This window comes from Peromyscus maniculatus, chromosome 9 (genome assembly GCF_049852395.1).
Source record: "Peromyscus maniculatus bairdii isolate BWxNUB_F1_BW_parent chromosome 9, HU_Pman_BW_mat_3.1, whole genome shotgun sequence".
NCBI lineage: Eukaryota > Metazoa > Chordata > Mammalia > Rodentia > Cricetidae > Peromyscus > Peromyscus maniculatus.
The window spans coordinates 100,684,528-100,703,629 of record NC_134860.1 but is presented as its reverse complement, the minus strand read 5'-3'; the positions used below and the strand labels follow the sequence as shown (position 1 = coordinate 100,703,629).

The 19,102-nt window shown below is 39.3% G+C and overlaps 1 protein-coding gene across 5 annotated transcripts; it reads left to right on the top strand.

The window, feature by feature from the left end:
- Fbxl3 (F-box and leucine rich repeat protein 3) lies at nucleotides 1-18,283 on the top strand. Of its 5 annotated transcripts, none has more exons than XM_076545478.1 (5): nucleotides 1-249; nucleotides 4,290-4,638; nucleotides 7,499-7,621; nucleotides 10,895-11,066; nucleotides 15,788-18,283. In XM_076545478.1, exons 2-5 carry the CDS (start codon nucleotides 4,291-4,293, stop codon nucleotides 16,429-16,431), a joined length of 1,287 nt encoding a protein of 428 aa, XP_076401593.1. In that variant the 5' UTR covers nucleotides 1-249; nucleotide 4,290; the 3' UTR covers nucleotides 16,432-18,283. The 5 variants fall into 5 exon arrangements, with proteins under 5 accessions (XP_076401593.1, XP_076401595.1, XP_076401596.1 ...); XM_076545480.1 differs by lacking the exon at nucleotides 1-249 and adding an exon at nucleotides 279-443; XM_006977984.4 differs by lacking the exon at nucleotides 1-249 and adding an exon at nucleotides 579-836.
- The last annotated feature ends 819 nt before the right edge of the window (nucleotides 18,284-19,102 follow it).

Here is a 19,102-nt window from a genome sequence, read left to right as displayed (position 1 = left end):
CGGGCGGAGACGCGCAGGGCCAAGCGCGCGCCCGCGAGCCCCGGGCGCCATCTTGGATCCTGAAGCCCGGGCCGAGGCTCCCGGAGCGCGCTGCTGGTGGCCGCCGCTGCTCGCCCTGGGCGTCTCCAGGCGGCGACGAGGAGGTGCCGAGGCGAAGGACGCCGCCTGCGCGGGACCGAGAAGGGGAGCTTCAGCCACCACCGCCTCCATCCGTCCTCCAGCCCCGGCCGGCCGGCCGGAGCCGCAAAGGTGGAGCCGCGTCGGCGCCCGCCGCGGGACCAGCGTCTCGGATGCGGGCGGAGCGCGGGGGGCCGCGACGGCGGGAGCGCGGAGAGGGGGCCCCGGGAGGCCTCATGTGAGAGCCGCGGGAGCCGCGGGAACCGCCGCCGCCGCCGCCCGCGCAGCCCGGGGTGGTGTGTGGGGGAAGCCGCCCCCGGCAGCAGGTACGGCGGAGGTTCGGGGACCACAGCTTCCGGAGAGCGGGCGGGGAGGCCGGCGGCGGCCGGGGGCGCGCGCGCGGGGGCGCGCCCGGAACCTCAGGACATGTCAACAAGGCGTGGTGCGCGTGTGCGCGGCGGCCGCGCGTGGCGGGGCCGGGTGACACTGGCCGCCGCCGGGCTCGCCCTGGGCAACGCGGGGTGCGGGGGCTGGAAAAGCCGGGGGAGGGCGTAGAAAAAGTGTCCGAGAAAGCCAGGCCAGCCGGGGAGGTGGCAGCGCCTGCGCTGAGCGGCCAAGTGGAGAACTTGGCCAAGTTTAGGTAGTAGGTGCAGCCGCTCAGGCTGAGCTGCAGACCGGCACCCGGAAGCAGCTGGGTCGGTGCATCTCCAAGCCGAGAGGTGAGCGAGAGCGGGAGGAGCTTTTGTTGCTGTTGGGGTCTGTTCCGGTGGCCCGGGTGTTTTAGGTTTGTTTGTTTGTTTTTACGTGAAAAGGGTAACTTTCAAAATATCCCCGAACTCTTTATAAAAACATCTGCAACTCTAAACTCTAACCCAGTCCGGGTTATCTGTCTGCTCACTCCCGGTTCTGTCTGTCTACATGGCCATTCCTGGTTACCTGTATCTCCTCTGTGCTCGCAACGTTCTGAGAGTTAATCTCTTTCACTTTGTTCAGTTCTTGTATTTCAGCCAAAGACTGTGTTAGGTTTCCTTCTGTCCAGAGCAAAGCATAGGACATGATGAAAAATGCAATGCCAGAACCGGCCTTTCAGAACTTTGAAAGCTCAAGTGCAAGTAGGGTCTTTTAATGACCTCATGCCCAGTATATGTCAGTGTTTAAGACAGTGAGAAAACTTGGACTCGTGGTTTCTGTGTATGGAATGTTTGACTAGCTCACTAATTACTGGTGCTGCTCAACCAGTCGGTAGGCTTCCTTCATCAGAGTGCTTCTTTGGCACTTGATATAAATACCAGAAAACATTCCTGCCGCCGTGGTTGTAGTCTTTGGGTTCCTGAAACACTCCAATAAATCAAAACTGCCAGAGCCCAGGTTTTCTGTGCTAGAAAATCTCATTGATATTTACTGACCTGTTTCGGTCCGCCACACTCCTTCCTCCTGTTAATATAAAAGGCACTTTCTCTTCACCAGCAGTCAACAGTGTAGAAACCATTGCTGTAAATTAGTTGTATACTAGTGAATGCTCTGAATTGTTCAACTTTCTATACAGCAGAGCTTCATGTGTGGATAGTTAAAAAGCTTTGGAAGTTTTGAAGCAACTTTGAAAAATGGTATTTCAAACTTTGTTAGGTGTTCATTCACTAATGTTATTTTCACAGCTAAATGAGAACAGTACATAGGGCATTTTAGCATTGGGCCTTTTGTTTATGTATTGCTTCATAAGATTTTGACATTAACTTCATAATGCCTTTGACAGTGCATAGACTTTAGCTGTTCATAAACTACTAAGTACTTGTACTTTGGTGATCCATGTATTCAGTTTATGTTTAGATGAAAAACAGTATTTAGGATACTGTTCCTTAATGTTGAATAATTTTATATTGTCCTCTCTGACTCCCTCCCAAACTTGGAGCTGTATTGAAATACACTTGATTTAGAATAGGACTGTGTTGGGAGGCAGAAGCAGTGGATCTCTGATTTCAAGGCTAGTCAGGCTCACATACCAAGATCCTGCCTCAAATAAAAATTGTATAAACTGAGGATTAACAGGGTATTGCATTGTTAAATTATTGTAAGGCTGCCATTAGTTTTGGTTTTGAATGTGTATACTTGCCAGTAAACGAACTATTTCTACTTGAAGTTCTGGATTGAGGAGATTTCTCCAGAAGCAGCAGAGCGTCCTGTGTGGACGTAGAAACACTGTTTCATTCTTGGTGGAATCTGAGTAGATTTAGGTAATAAAGTCTAAGTCCTTGGTAGCAACCTCTTTGTTCTTTGACCCAAATTGAAATGCTAAAATTAAAGTTAAACCTTCAGGAGAAGTTAAAGTGGGAAAATGGGTCATAATGACAGGTTAACCTCTAGTGGGACATTTTTATTAATTGTTTTTTAAGATGGCCCTGTGGATTATTCTAACCTTTCTCCGAACACACCTACAGAATCTATTTTTGGATTCATAAATAAGTTTGACTCTTGCATAAAGCCATCTTGTCACCTCTCTCGTTTTGTTTTCTGGACTCTCTTTCTCCTCAAGAATAAGTCCTTCCGTGTGTGTGTGTGTGTGTGTGTGTGTGTGTGTGTGTGTGTGTGTGTGTGTGTGTGTGAACACGGATAGTCAGGTGCAGGGGCAATGAAGAACAGATAGTTCTTCTGTTACGGCCTCCTGGACTGACGCGACAGAAGATTGTGCCCCACTCTCCTGTTCCCTCTCCGCCCTCAGTCCTCCTTCACAGATTCTGCCAGCTGCTAGAAGAGAAAGTCTGTACATGTGCACACCCTTCATTGCACAGAGGATTGAGAAAGTCTTATGTGCTGACTGTCACAAGTTAGTTGGAGTCACAAGGTATCCTTTTGAGTCTTGTTTGGACCAGTGCCTTGTCAGAATTGCTCTCTAGAAACAAAGCATTGTAGGGCCTAGACTCCATCACAGTACCGGCAAGTGGTCCATGTTAGTGCAGAGTACAATGTACTTGGTCAACTAACAAATCAAAATGTGTCCTTTAGAATTTTGATTATACTATAATGAATAGAAATAACTGTATACAATGTAGAAAGAAAAAAGCATATTGGGGGAAAAACGTAATCCCACTTGGGCCCATTGTTCACTATTTTCCAGTGTTTGTCTGCACCACCACTCCCTGACCCCTTATTTGAAAGTAAAGTTGTTGTTCACATTGTGTATGTGTGAGGGGGTCACTCTTTTTCTACTGAGTTGTGCCATGGCTTTCATTCTGGGCTGTTTTTCTAAACAAGAGATCAATTGGCTCTCCTTTCAAAAGCCCTGATATTTCATTCCTCACAAGAACCCTGTATCTTAAGATCACCGTTTTTACAAACTGAAGCCTCTGACCCAAAGCCATAGAACAAGTAAGAAGTAGGGCCAAGATTAAAAACCCAGGGAGCTTGGTCTTAGAGCTCATAGTACTGTTTGCCGTGAGCAGACCATCCTTCCAAGAAACACATGGAATAAAGTGGGTAAGAATGTGTAGAAAGGACATGGAGGTGTCATTTAAAAGACAAAAACAGGAAGAGTGACAGACGTGTTTTGGGGGAAGAAACAACATTCCCACTAAAACAACATATAGTCAACGTAGACTGCTTTAATTAGTTAATCTATTTTATGCTGCTAAGGTTGAGCACAGGCCTGGAGTATTTACGACAAGGTCTTTAACATAGAGCTATACTCTCAGCCCAGGTTTACTTACATTAAGCACAGGTTGGATATGTGTAGCAGTAATAGCACATGTCACAGGCTATTCAGTGCAGGTCTGTTGACTCCTTACCTTGCATCCTCTAGAGGTTTGTGGGGTCCTTGATCCACCTCAGATTTAAGAACTAAAATAAAATCTTTGGGTGACTGCAGAAATTGGAAAGTATCACTATGGGCTCTTTTATAGTCACTTTAAGAAGTTGACTACAACTCTTGAGTTACAAATTTGTGGTTTACTTAGGTTATAAGTAGTGTTTAAATGTAAATGTTTGAAATCACCTCAAGAATATTCATCTCCACCAGCACTTTTCATTGTATTTTTATATTCTCCTTGAATTGTTGGTTTAGTTCTTTGTGCATATTGCTGTTTAACTGTCCAAATACAAATACGTCTCAGGGACGAAAAATGAATTTGTGATTAAAAGTTAAATAGGACAGGAAAAAATTGATGGATTTTTCTAAATAGGATGAAACGAGGAGGAAGAGATAGTGACCTTGACTCACCCGAAGAAGGCACTGCAGAGGAACCTAAGAAATTGAGGACTGCACATGAGTGTTCTCAACCTTGTGATTGGGGCAACCTCCTGCAGGACATTATCCTCCAAGTGTTTAAGTATTTGCCCCTTCTTGACCGGGCCCATGCTTCACAAGTGTGCCGGAACTGGAATCAGGTATTTCACATGCCTGACTTGTGGAGATGCTTTGAATTTGAACTGAATCAGCCAGCTACATCTTACTTGAAAGCTACACATCCAGAGCTGATCAAACAGATTATTAAAAGGCATTCAAACCATCTACAGTATGTCAGCTTCAAGGTAATACTTTATTTAACTCCTTCTGTTAAAAAGTAAAAGCGTTTTTCATGGCTTTAATGTCCTAACCAGTACAACTTTTTATGTCGTTAAAATATTTGACTTTTTAGGAAAAATGCTTGAAGTTTTAAAATTATTGCACCCTTAGAAGCCATTGAAAATAATTTTTAATATTTGCTGGAACTAAAATACTCCTTTATAATTAATTACTTAAAAGAGCAAAAGCAGCTACTAAGTAAGCATAAATTGACTGAAGTTTTAAGTTTTAAATGATCAGTTGGCAACAAATTTGAGGAAAGAGAAATGTGCAACAAACATTAAGGCAATGGTCCTCAGCCTCTGGGTTGTGACCTCTTTGCGAGTCACACATCAGATATCCTCCTTATTAGATATGTGTATGACAATTCATAACAGTATCAAAATTACAGTTACGAAGTAGCAGTGAAATGATTTTATGATTGGAGGTCCGCACAACATGAGGAGCTGTTAGAGTGTGGCAGCATTAGGGGCGTTGGGAACCACTGCACTAGGGCATGATTATTGAGCAGAACTTACTTGCTATCTCTATCTACTAGTGAGTATTGCTTTTGTTTCATTTTGTTTTTCAAGACAGGGTTTCTCTGTGTAGCCCTGGCTGATCTGGAACTCACTGTAGACCAGGCTGGCCTCTACAAGAGATCTTCCTGTCTCTGGAGTGCTGGGATTAAAGGCATACACCCTACCACCCCAGCAAGTGTTTTTTATTTTGATACATTTTTATTTAAAAAGAAAACAACTTTAAATCTAAAGGTGGTATAGAAACTAATGAGTTTGAGTATATTTTAAAGGGAAACAGAAGAGGATGCATGGAGAAATGTAAGAGCCGTTTGCTTCATTTCAGTGTTAGAAGGGACACATAAGAACTCATGTAATGGTGAGATGAATGAAGGAAGATGGCATTTTGAGATTTGAAGAGTATTATACGAAATCATAGTAGCTTGTGTGAGAACAAGGGTTTATCAAGTTGTATTTTGGAGATGAATAAAGAACTATGGGATGCTTACTGAATCCCTGACACTAATTTTTTTTTCTTGAACAATTGATAATTATTGTTAAAAGATGAAAATGTGCCCTGTGTGGTGACTCACACATGTTACTCTAGGACTGGGGAGTCTTAGGAAGGAGAATCAACAATTTGAGGCTTCCTGGGCTATATATAGTAAGGCCTTCTCTCTTAAAAATGTTAAAAACGAAACCCCAAAAACAGCAGTAAAAGCATAGAATTGCCGGATTTGCCTCTGTTTGCTATTTGCTAAAGGGGCCAGATTAAATCTGTACCAAGCTGTGGTCTTAACAGACCTTCATGCTGTCACTAATGCCATCATCCTTCTAAGATAGGAGAACCTGGTCATAAAAGTACTAGGTCACTGGGAATAGGAGTGCCAGTTATAGCCAAAAAGAAAAGAAAAGAAAAAAATAAACCAAACAGGATACCTGTTAAGACCAGCCTGGGCTACAGAGTGAATTCAAGACTAGCCAGAGATATTTAGCTAGACCTTATTTCAAGAAGTAAAAAAAAAGATGCCTAGTTAATTAAAGTTTACTAGATTTCATTGATAATTTTTAGTGTAAATGCATCCTAGACAATGGGACGCACTGGTACAAATTGTTGTTTATTTACCTGAAAATCCAATTGAGTGTGTTGTTTGTTTGACATGGGATAGGGTTCAAGCAAACAGAAGTGAGGAACTCCTCCCCAACCCTCCAGAGAGGAAGCCTATAGCGCTTTCCCTTGGCTTTTAGTCAGCCTTGACCTTTGACCCTCCTTAGTGTTGTAATGGCAGCTGCTGTAGGAAGAAGAGCTGGAGATCATAAAGACCATTCAGTGTAGTGGGTTGGCTGGGTCCTTGGGTTTAGTCTGTCCAACTTACGTAACTCGTAAAACCATTTGCGCTTGAGTTTAACTTTTTTGTTAGGGGTGTTTGTCTGAGGAAGTAATTTCTAATTGAGAAAGCAAGCACATTGCTAGGATTATTCTGGCCTCTCCGATAATAGTTAAGTGGACAGTATAGGCTGAATAAAACTTAGAGTCAGGGTTATTAGTCCAACAAATGCTCCTCAGACTGCTCAGTAGACTCACCAGGGGACATGTAAAGGCAGAGCTTGCGCGGTCCCACTCACAAACTTTCTAATTCAGATGGTTTGGTTTAAGCATACGAATTTGAGTGTCTTCAGTACTCAGATGATTTCCATGTGGTCTGGGAACCACATTTTGAGAACTACAGTTAGTTACATTACTTTCACACACGATAGCATTTAAGAGTCCTGTGGGATGCAGTAAAATACACAAATGTATTTGGAAATAAAATAATGGTATTTAACAGTTTTAGTCTAGAGAAAAACTAACTTTTATCCCTTCCAGGGGTTGGTGTTTGGTCATATTATCCTTTTCTTCAGGAAATATCTAAGCAGAATATATAAGAGCAGCTACCTCTATTTTGGTTCAGTTTATTGTATGCTTGTTTAGTTGGACACCCTTATTTTACTCTAATGCATCTTTCTATTCCAAACACTGAAGAAGTTCAGATTGTGTGATTCATCTGAAAATTCTCAATGACATTAGTTTCTTCAGGAGCCCTGAAACAGTTCATCATAGACACTGCTTACATGTGTTGTTTGGAATAAATCAACTTAGTCTTTCAGCAGTGAATAAATAAATATACATATGAATTGTAATGAACTCTGTTGTGAAAATTAGACTGAGGTTATGGAGGAGAGATGATTAAAGATGAATGTCCTTTAAATGATAATGCACTGCATTAATAACTGTATTTCTTGCTTTTATAAAATATATTACATGAGTAAGACATGTTTTCTTTCTAAGGTGGACAGCAGCAAAGAGTCAGCTGAAGCAGCTTGTGATATATTATCGCAGCTTGTGAACTGCTCTCTAAAAACACTTGGACTTATTTCAACTGCCCGGCCAAGCTTTATGGATCTACCAAAGGTATGTACTGCTTTTGTTTTAGTTCCTTCTGCAGGGGAGTCCAGTGAAAGCCCAGAATTGTTAGTATTGACAGTGAGAGGATGGCAGAGCAGTATGTGTAGTGGAGATGTGCTCACTGTTTACAGTGTTAAAAACAGTATTTGCAATACGCCTTTAAAGAGTTTTTAATGAGAGGCCAGCTGGGTCTAAGTTAGTTCCATGACAGGCAGGACTGCTACATAGACCCAGTCTTGAAAAAACAAACAAAAAAATTTTTTTCATGTGTATGAGTGTTCTGTTTGCATGTATGTATGTGCACCTCATGTGTGTCTGATGCCTGGGGAGGCCAAAAGAGGGTGTCAGATCCCCTGGAACTGGAGTTGCAGGCAGTTAGGAGCTGTCATGTGGGTCCTGGTAACCAAACCTAAGTCCTTTGCAAGAGCAGCAAGTACTTTTAACTGCTGAGCCATTGCTCCAGCAGCAGTAAAATACACTGGTAAGCATTTCTTTGTTCTTGGAGGGAACAGTTAAAGAACAGGTGAATTTACAGAAGATTGTCTAGGTAGTGGAGGTGCTAAAAGAAAGAAGAGAAGCTGAGACTAATATATTAGGAAAAAGAGAGCCACAGACGCTTCTTTCTGAGCCTTAGAACAGGCTGTTACAATGAAAAGTCAGAAGTAGAGAATGCCAGTATTGAGCAAGGAGAGCCTGCTTATCATGTAAATGTACTGAAAAGAGTATTTTTAAACAAAGTTAATGTCAGTATACCTTGAATTATCTTACAGATTTTATTTCAGACCATTATTCTTGTGAGGGTTGAACTGTTTGTGTTAGTCCTATACATAATTAAAGAATAGTCTCGACTATACAACTATTCTTTTTAAAACTTTTTTTTTTTTACATTGAGTTAGTGTGTGTACATACATATGTGAAGGTCAGGGGACAGCTTACAGGGGTCACTTCTCCTCCTACCGTGTGGGTTCCAGGGTTTGAACTGGCTTGGTGGCAAGTGCTCTTACCAGTTGAATGATCTTACCAGCCCACAACTCTTCTCTTTGAAACAGAAAAATTATCAGAACACCTTCTGAGAAAGGGTAATTGGTAAAAGCTGCATTCTAGTTTGCTAATGCTTAGTAGGTTAGTATCCAGTAGTGTGTGTGTGTGCGTGCGTGTGTATGTGTGTTGCTGAGAGTCATACCTGTGGTCTTACCAGTGTTCTACCACTGAGCTGCATCCCCAGATGTTTTTTTAAAGTATACCACAAAGTAAAATAGGATGTGTGAGTTAAAAAAAAAAAAAAAAAAAAAAGATTACTAATTTTTATTCTATGTATTTGAGTGTTTTGCCTGCATGTAAGTATGGGTGCCATTTATGTGCCTTGTATCCATGGAGGCCCGAAGAGCACATTGGATCCCAAGAATTGGAGTTGCAGAGAGTTGTGAGTTGCCACATGGGTGTCGGGAACTGAACCTGGGTCCTGTGGAAGAGCAGCCAGTGTGCTGAACTGATGAGCCATTTTTTCCAGCACCCAAATAATGTAGACTCACCTCACAGTTCATTTTACTAGAGTGATTCAGGAAGGAATATTCAATGTGAATTATAACCAGTAGGTGATTGATCCAATTGAGTAGCAGAAACAAATGAAATACTGTTGTTTCAAAACCTCTATTTGATTTAAGTTTCATTAATTATGTACATTTTGAGATAGATTGCTTTCTCATGAATAAAGAAGGAAGATGGAGCAGAGAATCTGTTCAACATTTAAGACTTTTAAGTACCGGAGTCAAGTCCCGGGGGCTTGGCTCTAGCTGTGCACAGATTTTGGACTCTTACTCCTGTTCTAAATTTGGTTGAAGCCAAGTCTTCTGCAGACAGTCCAGAGGCTGCCCAAGGGCCTTGGCTAAGAAATGAGTTACAGTGTAATGCCGTCTTCTTCAAGCCTCATGGGGAAGGAAATGCTCTGAGTTGATATTTTATGTACCCGTTTTAATGTATTTTTAAGATACAGTATATATAGAATAAACCATATTATGAAGTGTATTGAATATAATTTGATTTTTTTTAATCATCCGTGGCTCTCAGTTTTCATGTTTGTAATGCTAATTTAAGAAATGTTGATGTAGCCGGAACTGCCTCAGATGCTTATTGCCCTTTTTGCTTTTTCTTTTCTTTTTTCTTCCTTCCTTTTTTTTTTTTTTTTTTTAAGAAAAGATTGAAATAAGATGTTCCTATATTTTGGCTATCTTGAACAGAAGAGAAAATAGAAGAAATGTGTGTGACCATAGCTAAATCAGGACAATGAGGAAAGAAGTTAGCCTGTGGTCATGGGCTTACTAAAAAAGAACTGTAACCATGGACGATGTAGTTGAGTTTGTTATGAAGATACTGTGATGTTAATGCATAGGTTTTTTAATCAGAATTTCAGAAATCAGTTTAGACACAGGAAGTTAAGGATTGTGACCAAGGAGGTGGTACTTCCTTGTACTTCATTGTCTGTTAGCGTGACTTCGCCCTCTGACACTGCTGTGGAGAATTTAGACAGGGGGGCTCAGGTGAAGTTGGTTCTCTAGACGTGTGGAAGTGTGTATTGGCCTTTCTTTCCTCCCCCAAAGGATTTGCCCATTGATTATAGTTTATCTCAGCTCTGATTCAAAGCCATGAATTTTAAATGTGCTGTAATTCTTGTTTCCATAAGAATTCCTTTTGATCAGATCTGTTCAATAGATTGATGTATATTAGCAGTTAAAAGGTACCTGTAATGTTTATAAGTAAAATACATTAAAATCAAGTCTTGAGAATCTTTTAGATACGTTTTGAGAGGAGTTATAAACTTGGGGTTTTTCAGTTACTCTGGTTGTTTTAAAATTGGTTCAGTTGAGTTACAACCTTGAGATGATGACGTCAGTCCTGATGGTGTGCCGCTAGGTTCTGTGTTTGTGCTCTTTCCTGTGTGGTGCAGTGTACAGACGTTAGCTCCCAGGGGTGGGGATGTGTTTGAGAGACTCAGGGCCCAGGCTTCCTCTTTGGCCTCACTGAGGATGCTGGGATTTAGAAATATTCTGGGGCTTGAAGTGACATTTTTTTCCACAGGTACAAAAGGCTTTTCTCAGAGTTGGAAATTAGTCCCCTCTTTGACTATACTTTGGTAACTTTGTGCGGGGTGCTGCCTTTTAACAGTTTTGAAATTCCTTATTAGGGTGCAGAGAGCTATACCTACCTACTATTTTGTAAGGAAACCTCCTAAGATGTCATTTCTAAAGAACTGAAACAGTGTTTTAATCTTTTGTCTTTCAGTCTCACTTTATCTCTGCACTGACAGTTGTGTTTGTAAACTCCAAATCCCTGTCCTCACTTAAGATAGATGACACCCCAGTAGATGATCCATCCCTTAAAGTGCTAGTGGCCAACAACAGTGACACACTCAAGCTGCTAAAAATGAGCAGCTGTCCTCATGTCTCTCCAGCAGGTATGTCATGTCTTTACCAGACACATTTTAGTAAACTATGTTGTTTTTCAAATTAAAAATGGTTGTTTAGTAATTCTGTCAATGAACTTGTACATGAATTAACAAACCGTATCTTCTTCCACATAAAAATATTCAGAGTCCTGATAACAATAGGATAGCTGCAGTAATCCAGCTTAGACTGACTTTCATCCTATATTCTAAGCATTTTATGTAGCAAATTGAGTATACTATGTGCTCGAGAGTGGATAAATAAAATAAGGGAGAGCTTATTAGCTACTCATTGCTGGGGCAGAATATCTGATAAAAGTGGCTTAAGGATGAATGAAGAGTTTTAGTTTGGCTCACAGTTTGAGGGTTCTGGTGAATATGGTGAGGAAGGTACAGTGCAGGAGCGGGCGGTAGCTGGTCTCATTGCATCGTCTGCAGTTTGGAAGCATAGGGGAAATGGGGCCCATCTGTTAAAACCTTAGGCCTTACTTACCCCAGTGGCTCATTTCTGCCAACCAGGCTCCAGTCCTGAAAGTTCCATAGCCTTCCAAAGCAGCACTAACAGCTGGGGACCAGATGTTCCAACATGAGTTTATGAGGGACATTTCACATTCAAACCACAAGGCAACGCTCTAAGATCTGCTTATTGCTAACTGTAACTGAGCTCCAGGTGTTTGGGTCAGAACAGTCACATAATTCTCAGTATTAGAGAGGAAGAGGTGTGTGGAAGTCTGATTGCCTTTTTGAGAGAATGCTCTTTAAAACTTAAATTTAGAAATAACATTATAAAAGGTCTTTCCAACTACTTTTATGTAGAATTATTTAAATGAAGGTGATTTGTACTGACAAGTAGGTGCAAACATGATTTTCATACTTGCTGACACTTCATTGCTGACTCCTACTTTTGAAATCCCGCCCTGTCTTTAGCTGTGTTGTTCAGTAAAGTCTTTCTGTGTGTGTTTGTGTTTGTTTTACTTTCTTTCCATAACAAATGATTGGGATTCCCCCAAAGAAATGACTCACTGATGAATGGAGAACACTTTGTTCTCCCAGATCACCCACAAGGAGGGTCTTAGTGATGGGAATAGCTGGCCCACTGTTGTATTTACCTAGTTGTCTCAGCCTCTTCTAGATAACCACTGAAAGCATTCCAAAATAGAAACTGAGGAGGGACTAGCAGGCTTTGGCAGCTGTTTTCTGTGTGACCTTGATCACATTTTATTATCTGTTGTGAGGCTGAGATCAGTCTCCTATAGCTTTATAGTGTTCAAGGTCCTCTGTATCCTGGCCTCCACCTATCTTGTTGGTTCATCACTCACATGTCCTATGAGCTGTGAGCACTAAGGAGCTGGAGTTCTTTGGTTTGACCTTCCAGTGTAGTTAGTACACGGTGCCTTGTGAAAAATTCTTTAATTTTTTTTTAACCTACTTATCAATAGATCATCATTGTAAGACTTTTATTGAAAGGGGATTTATGAACCATGTAATTTATAGTTTATGTAAAATAGACAATTTATTGGCCTTTCGTGTGCTGACTGAGTAGTGTATACATCATCATCACTATGAATCTTAGAACACTATTAATATGAGCAAAAAGAGGCATGGCTATCACACCCTGTTGCATTTTCTTTTTCTGTAATTTGTCTATACAAATTTCCTATACATGAAATTATATCTCGTGTGTGTGTGTGTGTGTGTGTGTGTGTGTGTGTGTGTGTGTGTGTGTGTCTGGTTTCTGTTACTTAGCATGTTTTCAAGCTTGTTTGTACTGTATAATTAATTAAAATATTATTCCTTATTGTTGCTGTGTAGTATCCATTATATGTTTATGGCACATTTATTGTTGATCAGTTGGTGGATAATTTGGGTTGTTGTCTACCTTTTGAGTAAAACAGATAATGCTTATATAAAAATTCACATACTTTGTGTGGTCATATTGGTTCTCTTGGTGTATAGCTAGTAACAGGGTTGCCCAGTCATGTAGTAGCTGTTACCTACTTGAGGAACTGTTCTCCATGTCAAACACTGGTTCTAGGATAGTTAGGTTTCTAGAGCAACAAGAGGTGGCAAATCATTAGACAAAGAAATACTCTGGGAGTTCCAAAGATGTTAGGGAGGATTTTCCAGAGCAAAAATGATTAAACCCAAAATACAGGATAAAGGTAGAGAATTGCCATTGTACATTTCTTTTGTACATCTTTATTAATGCTTTTTATCTTTATTATACCCATCCTAGTTGGTATGTACTAGTATCATTGTGGTTTTGATTTGCACACACACACATCCCATCCCATCCCTACTGCTACCCTTTCAGGACCTCTCTCACTCTTGGAACTCACTATATAACCCAGGTTAGCTTTCACCTCATGGTGATCCTCCTGCCTCAGCTTCCAGTTCCCAGGATTACATGCATGAACTATAATGCTTAGATGCATTTTCTTGGTAATTTTGTTGTTGTTTTGGACAGGTTCTCAGTTGGCTGAGATTTCTTGGCTGGCCTAGAAATCAATACATAGATTAGGCTGACCTTGAACTCTCAGAGATGAACCTCCTGCTGCTTCCTGAGTGCTGGAATTAAAGCATGTGCTACCATGCCCTGCTATTTGATGACTTTTTTTCATGTGCTTAGTGGCCATTTGTATATCTTCTTGGAAAAATGTCTGTTTGGGTTTTTGCTTTGCTTATTTTTTCCTTTGCTTATTTTTGAAATTGTCTTTTTATTATTGACTTGTGTTTGTCATTATGCTGTTATGCTGTTATAATCAGTGCATTAGTTGTCTCTGGCTGCACAGCCAATTACATATGCAATAGCTTATACTAATACCTGCTTATCAGTTCCACAATTTTGTAAGGCAGAGTTGTAGGCAGATCTCAGATGGCTTCTGTGCTTAGGGTCTTTGGCCAAAGTCTGTCTATCAGGCTGGACTTTTGATCTGGAAGCTCCAGGAAAAAAATCCACTTGCATTCACTCTCATATTGTGGGTGAGTTTGTGTTTTTGAGGTTGTTGAGCTGACCTGTCCTTTTCTCACTCACTGTTTTGTGTGGTAGTGGATGGTCACTATTAGTGTCTGCTTATTTGTTTATTTTTACCTGTTTATGTATAAAAATCATTTCATATTAACATGAATATGCTTGTCTTAAAGCTAGCAGTTAACATTTTGAGTCCCATTTGTGCTGACTCTTAACTTCCTTTTCTGTATCTAGCCAAGAGTAAACTGCCTCTAGAAGAGCTCATGATTAGATTAGGACTATCTATATAATTTATTTCATAAGGCCAGCTGTATCATCTAGCACAATACAATGATAGGCAGAGTATCACGTGCCAGATCCACAGAGGTGAGGGAGTGGATCTTTGAGGGAAGGGCGTTTTGAGAGTTACGGCTGTGGCAGCTGCTGTGGCAACTGCTCTTGTTTGCATTTTTGCAGCTTTCTGAATGTTTTCTCTTTGTATTGGGCTTTTTGATGTTGCAGAGACGTGGTTCGGTTGTCTGGCATGGCTAGGGCATACTTCAAAGTAAGTGTAGCCTAGAACAGAAACTTGCAGTGACTAAGTGGGGACACCAAGAGGTCTCTTGCTCCCCCTTGTGCTGAGTCTTATTTTGGTGGGTCACTTTGTCCCTTTTCTGATTATATTGCCCCATTTTCATCCCCTGCTGTAAAGTTGTACTTCATTGATGGGCCTGACTATTTCTTAAGCAGTAGTTAAGTGCGTGAACTTCAGTCTGTTTTTTGCATTCTAGCTTTGTTGTCTTTAGCTAGTCATCTCTACTTGGAACTAGAAATACTGTTTAGTTCCTTAGATTTTGAATATTTGTAGGTAAACATAATTAGCACCTCCCATAACTTGTGAAATAAGTAGTAATGAAAATGTGTGTGTGTTGTTAGTCCTACCTGTTTTTAAACATAAGAACTGGATTGAATGGGCTGTTTGTTGACTATTTTAGAGTGACATTTTGGGGCAGACTTCTATAAATTCACTTTGGAGATCAAATATTGATCTTTGGTAAAGTCATCTGTTGCTAGGATAATAGTTTAGGTGAATATGTCTGGAGTATGGGAACTGTTTAAGAAATTGTTTTCCCTTATAGGTCAAAGCTCATAACATTTTCATTAACATGGTTACTTTTGACTCATTTAAGAGTGCAGTTTCATATTTCCTAGAAATTTGACAAGCTTATTAGTACTGTTAGTAGTTAAACTATAATCATTTAATGGAATTTTTCTTACTTTGTAAGTATTCTGTTTATATTAGGATTACATTTTTAACTTGGAATACTATCCTCTAGTCTCTCTTGCAGTTGAGTGTGGAATTTTTCTTACTGTAAGTTTAGTGTTATGGGTTTTTTTTTATACTGTGGCAGCTGGCACTCCAAAGGACTATGAGTTTGAAGCCAACCTTGGCCTGCATATTGAGTTCTGGGTAAGGAACAAACAAAGACACAGTCCATTGCTAGTTTAAATCTTACTTAGTTATGGCATAGTTTTTAAATGACAGGTACAGCTTTCCTAAGTTATAAATGAGCAACAAGGATATAGAATTGGTTTCCTATTATAAACAATACGAGTAAGTAACTTATTTTCTAATTCATTATCACAACTAAAATTTAAAAAAAATTCATTAATTGGTGAAAAGTAAAATACGGCTATTTTAGAGGACATGCACTTGATTAAACAGTTGAACAGATACACTGTACAGAAACATATAAATAATTGGGCTCTTTTTTCCTCCAAGGTATTCTTTGTGTGGCTGACCAGTGTCATGGCTTACGAGAACTGGCCCTGAACTACCATTTGCTAAGTGATGAGTTGTTGCTTGCACTGTCTTCTGAAAAGCACGTTCGCTTAGAACATTTGCGCATTGATGTTGTCAGTGAGAACCCGGGACAGACGCATTTTCATACCATTCAGAAGAGCAGCTGGGATGCCTTCATCAAACACTCGCCCAAAGTGAACTTAGTGATGTATTTTTTTTTATACGAAGAAGAATTTGACCCATTCTTTCGTTATGAAATACCTGCCACTCATCTTTACTTTGGGAGATCAGTAAGCAAAGATGTGCTTGGCCGTGTGGGCATGACCTGCCCAAGACTAGTAGAACTGGTAGTCTGTGCCAATGGGTTACGGCCCCTTGATGAAGAGTTAATTCGAATTGCAGAACGTTGTAAAAATTTGTCGGCTATTGGGCTGGGGGAATGCGAAGTCTCGTGTAGTGCCTTTGTTGAGTTTGTGAAGATGTGTGGGGGCCGCCTCTCTCAGTTATCCATTATGGAAGAAGTGTTAATTCCTGACCAAAAGTATAGTTTGGAGCAGATTCACTGGGAAGTGTCTAAGCATCTTGGCAGGGTATGGTTTCCAGACATGATGCCTACTTGGTAAGGTTTGCATGATATAGGGCATGGTGAATAAACAGCACCTTAATTTTAAGAAAATGTATTATAATAAAAGTTTATTTGCTCTAGTTCTGATGTAATTTCTACTATTTTGTGGCACAGACATTTGGTATCTTTGAGCCTTTAATGAATGATGTTTGTTGGAAGACCTACAATTTGGGTCAGGTAACTCCTTTTTGTAGCCTAATCGCAATCAAATGTTTAAAAATTAAAAGAAAATGTTTCATATTTGAAAGTAATATCCAGTTCTGAAAATGAGATTGTTCATAGTCTGAAGGAAACAATCTGTATATTGTAATATCTAAGAAGTATACTAATAGGTTTTCTGAAATGTTCTCTATGCATTTTTTTAAAAAATGTAAACTTGACATTTTAGGGTCTTCAGTTATAAATACACCTGTTATAAGGTGTTTAATATAGCTCAGGAAAGTGAGCATTTTGTGAGAGAAATGTATGATATAGCTCATAAGAGGTTGGTTGAATGTTTTCAAATGTTATGAAGCTGTTTTGAAAATTAAGATATAAATATCAGAGTTCTTAGAACACTGATAAATGTTGCAGTGGTTATTAAGGATGGCACACACAGCCAGGATCAACTAAATGAACCAGTGGAATAGAAGAGAGGTAGTATTTAGCTCTGTATGAACCTTAGGTTTTCTGTGTAATATGCTAAAACCATGTGAGTTCTTTTCTGTTATATTACTAATGTTTGTGGTGCCTGAAGCATTGTATGTAAAGGAATGCTTTATCTCCATTTTAAAAAATCTTTGTTTAAACTAGTTTTAACTATTAACACAATTTAAATGAAAATCCTACTTAAAAACCAAACTGAAATAATTAAAAGTAGAACTTTATAAATTGTTTATGAACAGTTTTCGTGAAAGAATATTAATCTACAGTGAATTTTAGTGATAGCTTATGCTTTAATTTCGGAATTACATAGCTACAATAAATACAACTTTAAAAATCAAAAGGAGTATCTGTACAGTTCAGAAACACTAAATTTAAAAGAATATATATATATATAAGTTCATAATTTTTGAGTAAGTTACTCAGTGAACTGGAACATTTTAATAGAAAAATATCTGCAGTATTGTGATTGTTAATTTGGTTGAAACTGGTATTTTATATTATTTAAGTTATGTAGCTTTTCATATTACTTTCATATGAGTAAAGGTAAATTCTAGACTTGGTAGAGTAAAAAGTACTAAGTTTTGGTTATATATAGTTTTTTTTCCGGATACTGTATGAGCTTGGATTCTGAGCACTAGTGCAGTAGGTGTGTCTCCTGAGAGAGGTGAGAAGTGACTCACCTCAGCAGAGTGCTTCAGTACCTGAAATGGCTCTCTGGAGTAGTGTGACTTTCAGAAAGTACCCTGACAGTTGTGGAAGCTAACAGTCTTAAAAACAGATGAACTTCCTGAGAATAAAACAGAATGTGGCTTTCTATACAATTTATGCTTTTCAAAAGTGATGGTATTCTTTCAGGCACATGTAGATGAGAAGAAAAAGACTGGCCAGAGCTCAACATTAAAAGCAACTATTAGAATATTTCCCTCTTACTAAATAGTAAGAAATTTTGGCTATACAGGAAATACTTGTGCTAGATTTTTTTTATTTTATTTTATTTTTAACAATTTTGGAAAATGGATTTGACAGTATATAATCAGTTTTACTAACCAAAGCTTTATTTGAAAACTTACTTTTTGTACAAATTGAATTACATGCTTGAATACTTTAAGTCACTTTATAAGCAAAATGCATAGCACTTAATTTGTTTATACTGTAAAATATATGTTAAATGGTTTTATCAATTTGAGAATAAAGATAGTTACTAATGCTGTTGTATTTTTATAACTAAAAACTAATCAAACATACATTACAAAGTATGATTATAGCTTCACATCTATTATTTGATGAGTAAACACAGTGTTAGACTGGCTTGTATGAAGAGACAAAATTAGGCACATTGAATTTGTTCTTATGCTCTAATAACTATGAAATTTACCATGAAAATGATTCCTGATTAGAAATAGGGGCTAGGTTCTTTATGTATTCAGAATGAAAGCTATACTCTACTTAGAAATGTGACTCTCGGGGTCTAGGAGATGGCTCAGTGGCTGAAAGCTGGTGAATACTGTTGTTGGCAGTTTCAGCACCACATCTAGTTCCTGGAGATCTGATAGCTCTGGCCTCCATGGGCAGCTGCATTCACTACGCATACACACTCCCAGACCCCCACACACAATTAAAACATAAGAATAGATGTTTTTAAAGAGTTTCCATTAAGATAGCCAGTCATATTAGAAATCTATGTAAGTCAGAATAGTTTTTAAATCATAGAAATTATTTTAATCTACTATCTTCAGTAGGTTTCAGAAAACGGGTCCAATCTGGTATGGTAATCTAACTTATTTAAATATATATTTTTTAAAAATCTTAAAAATAGGCCCTGATAAACAGTAAATAAATTAATGCAACCTATTTGTGCAAAACCTGTTTATATTTGAGACCAGTTTTAATATTAAAAGCCCTACCTGTCTGCTGGCCACAAACTCCTTTAAGAAAATACTCCTCAGAGCCTGAAAGCTTATTCCTGAAATTAATAATCAGCCCCCCAAAGTATAAATACCTAAAAGTGTTTCAACAGGGAAGAA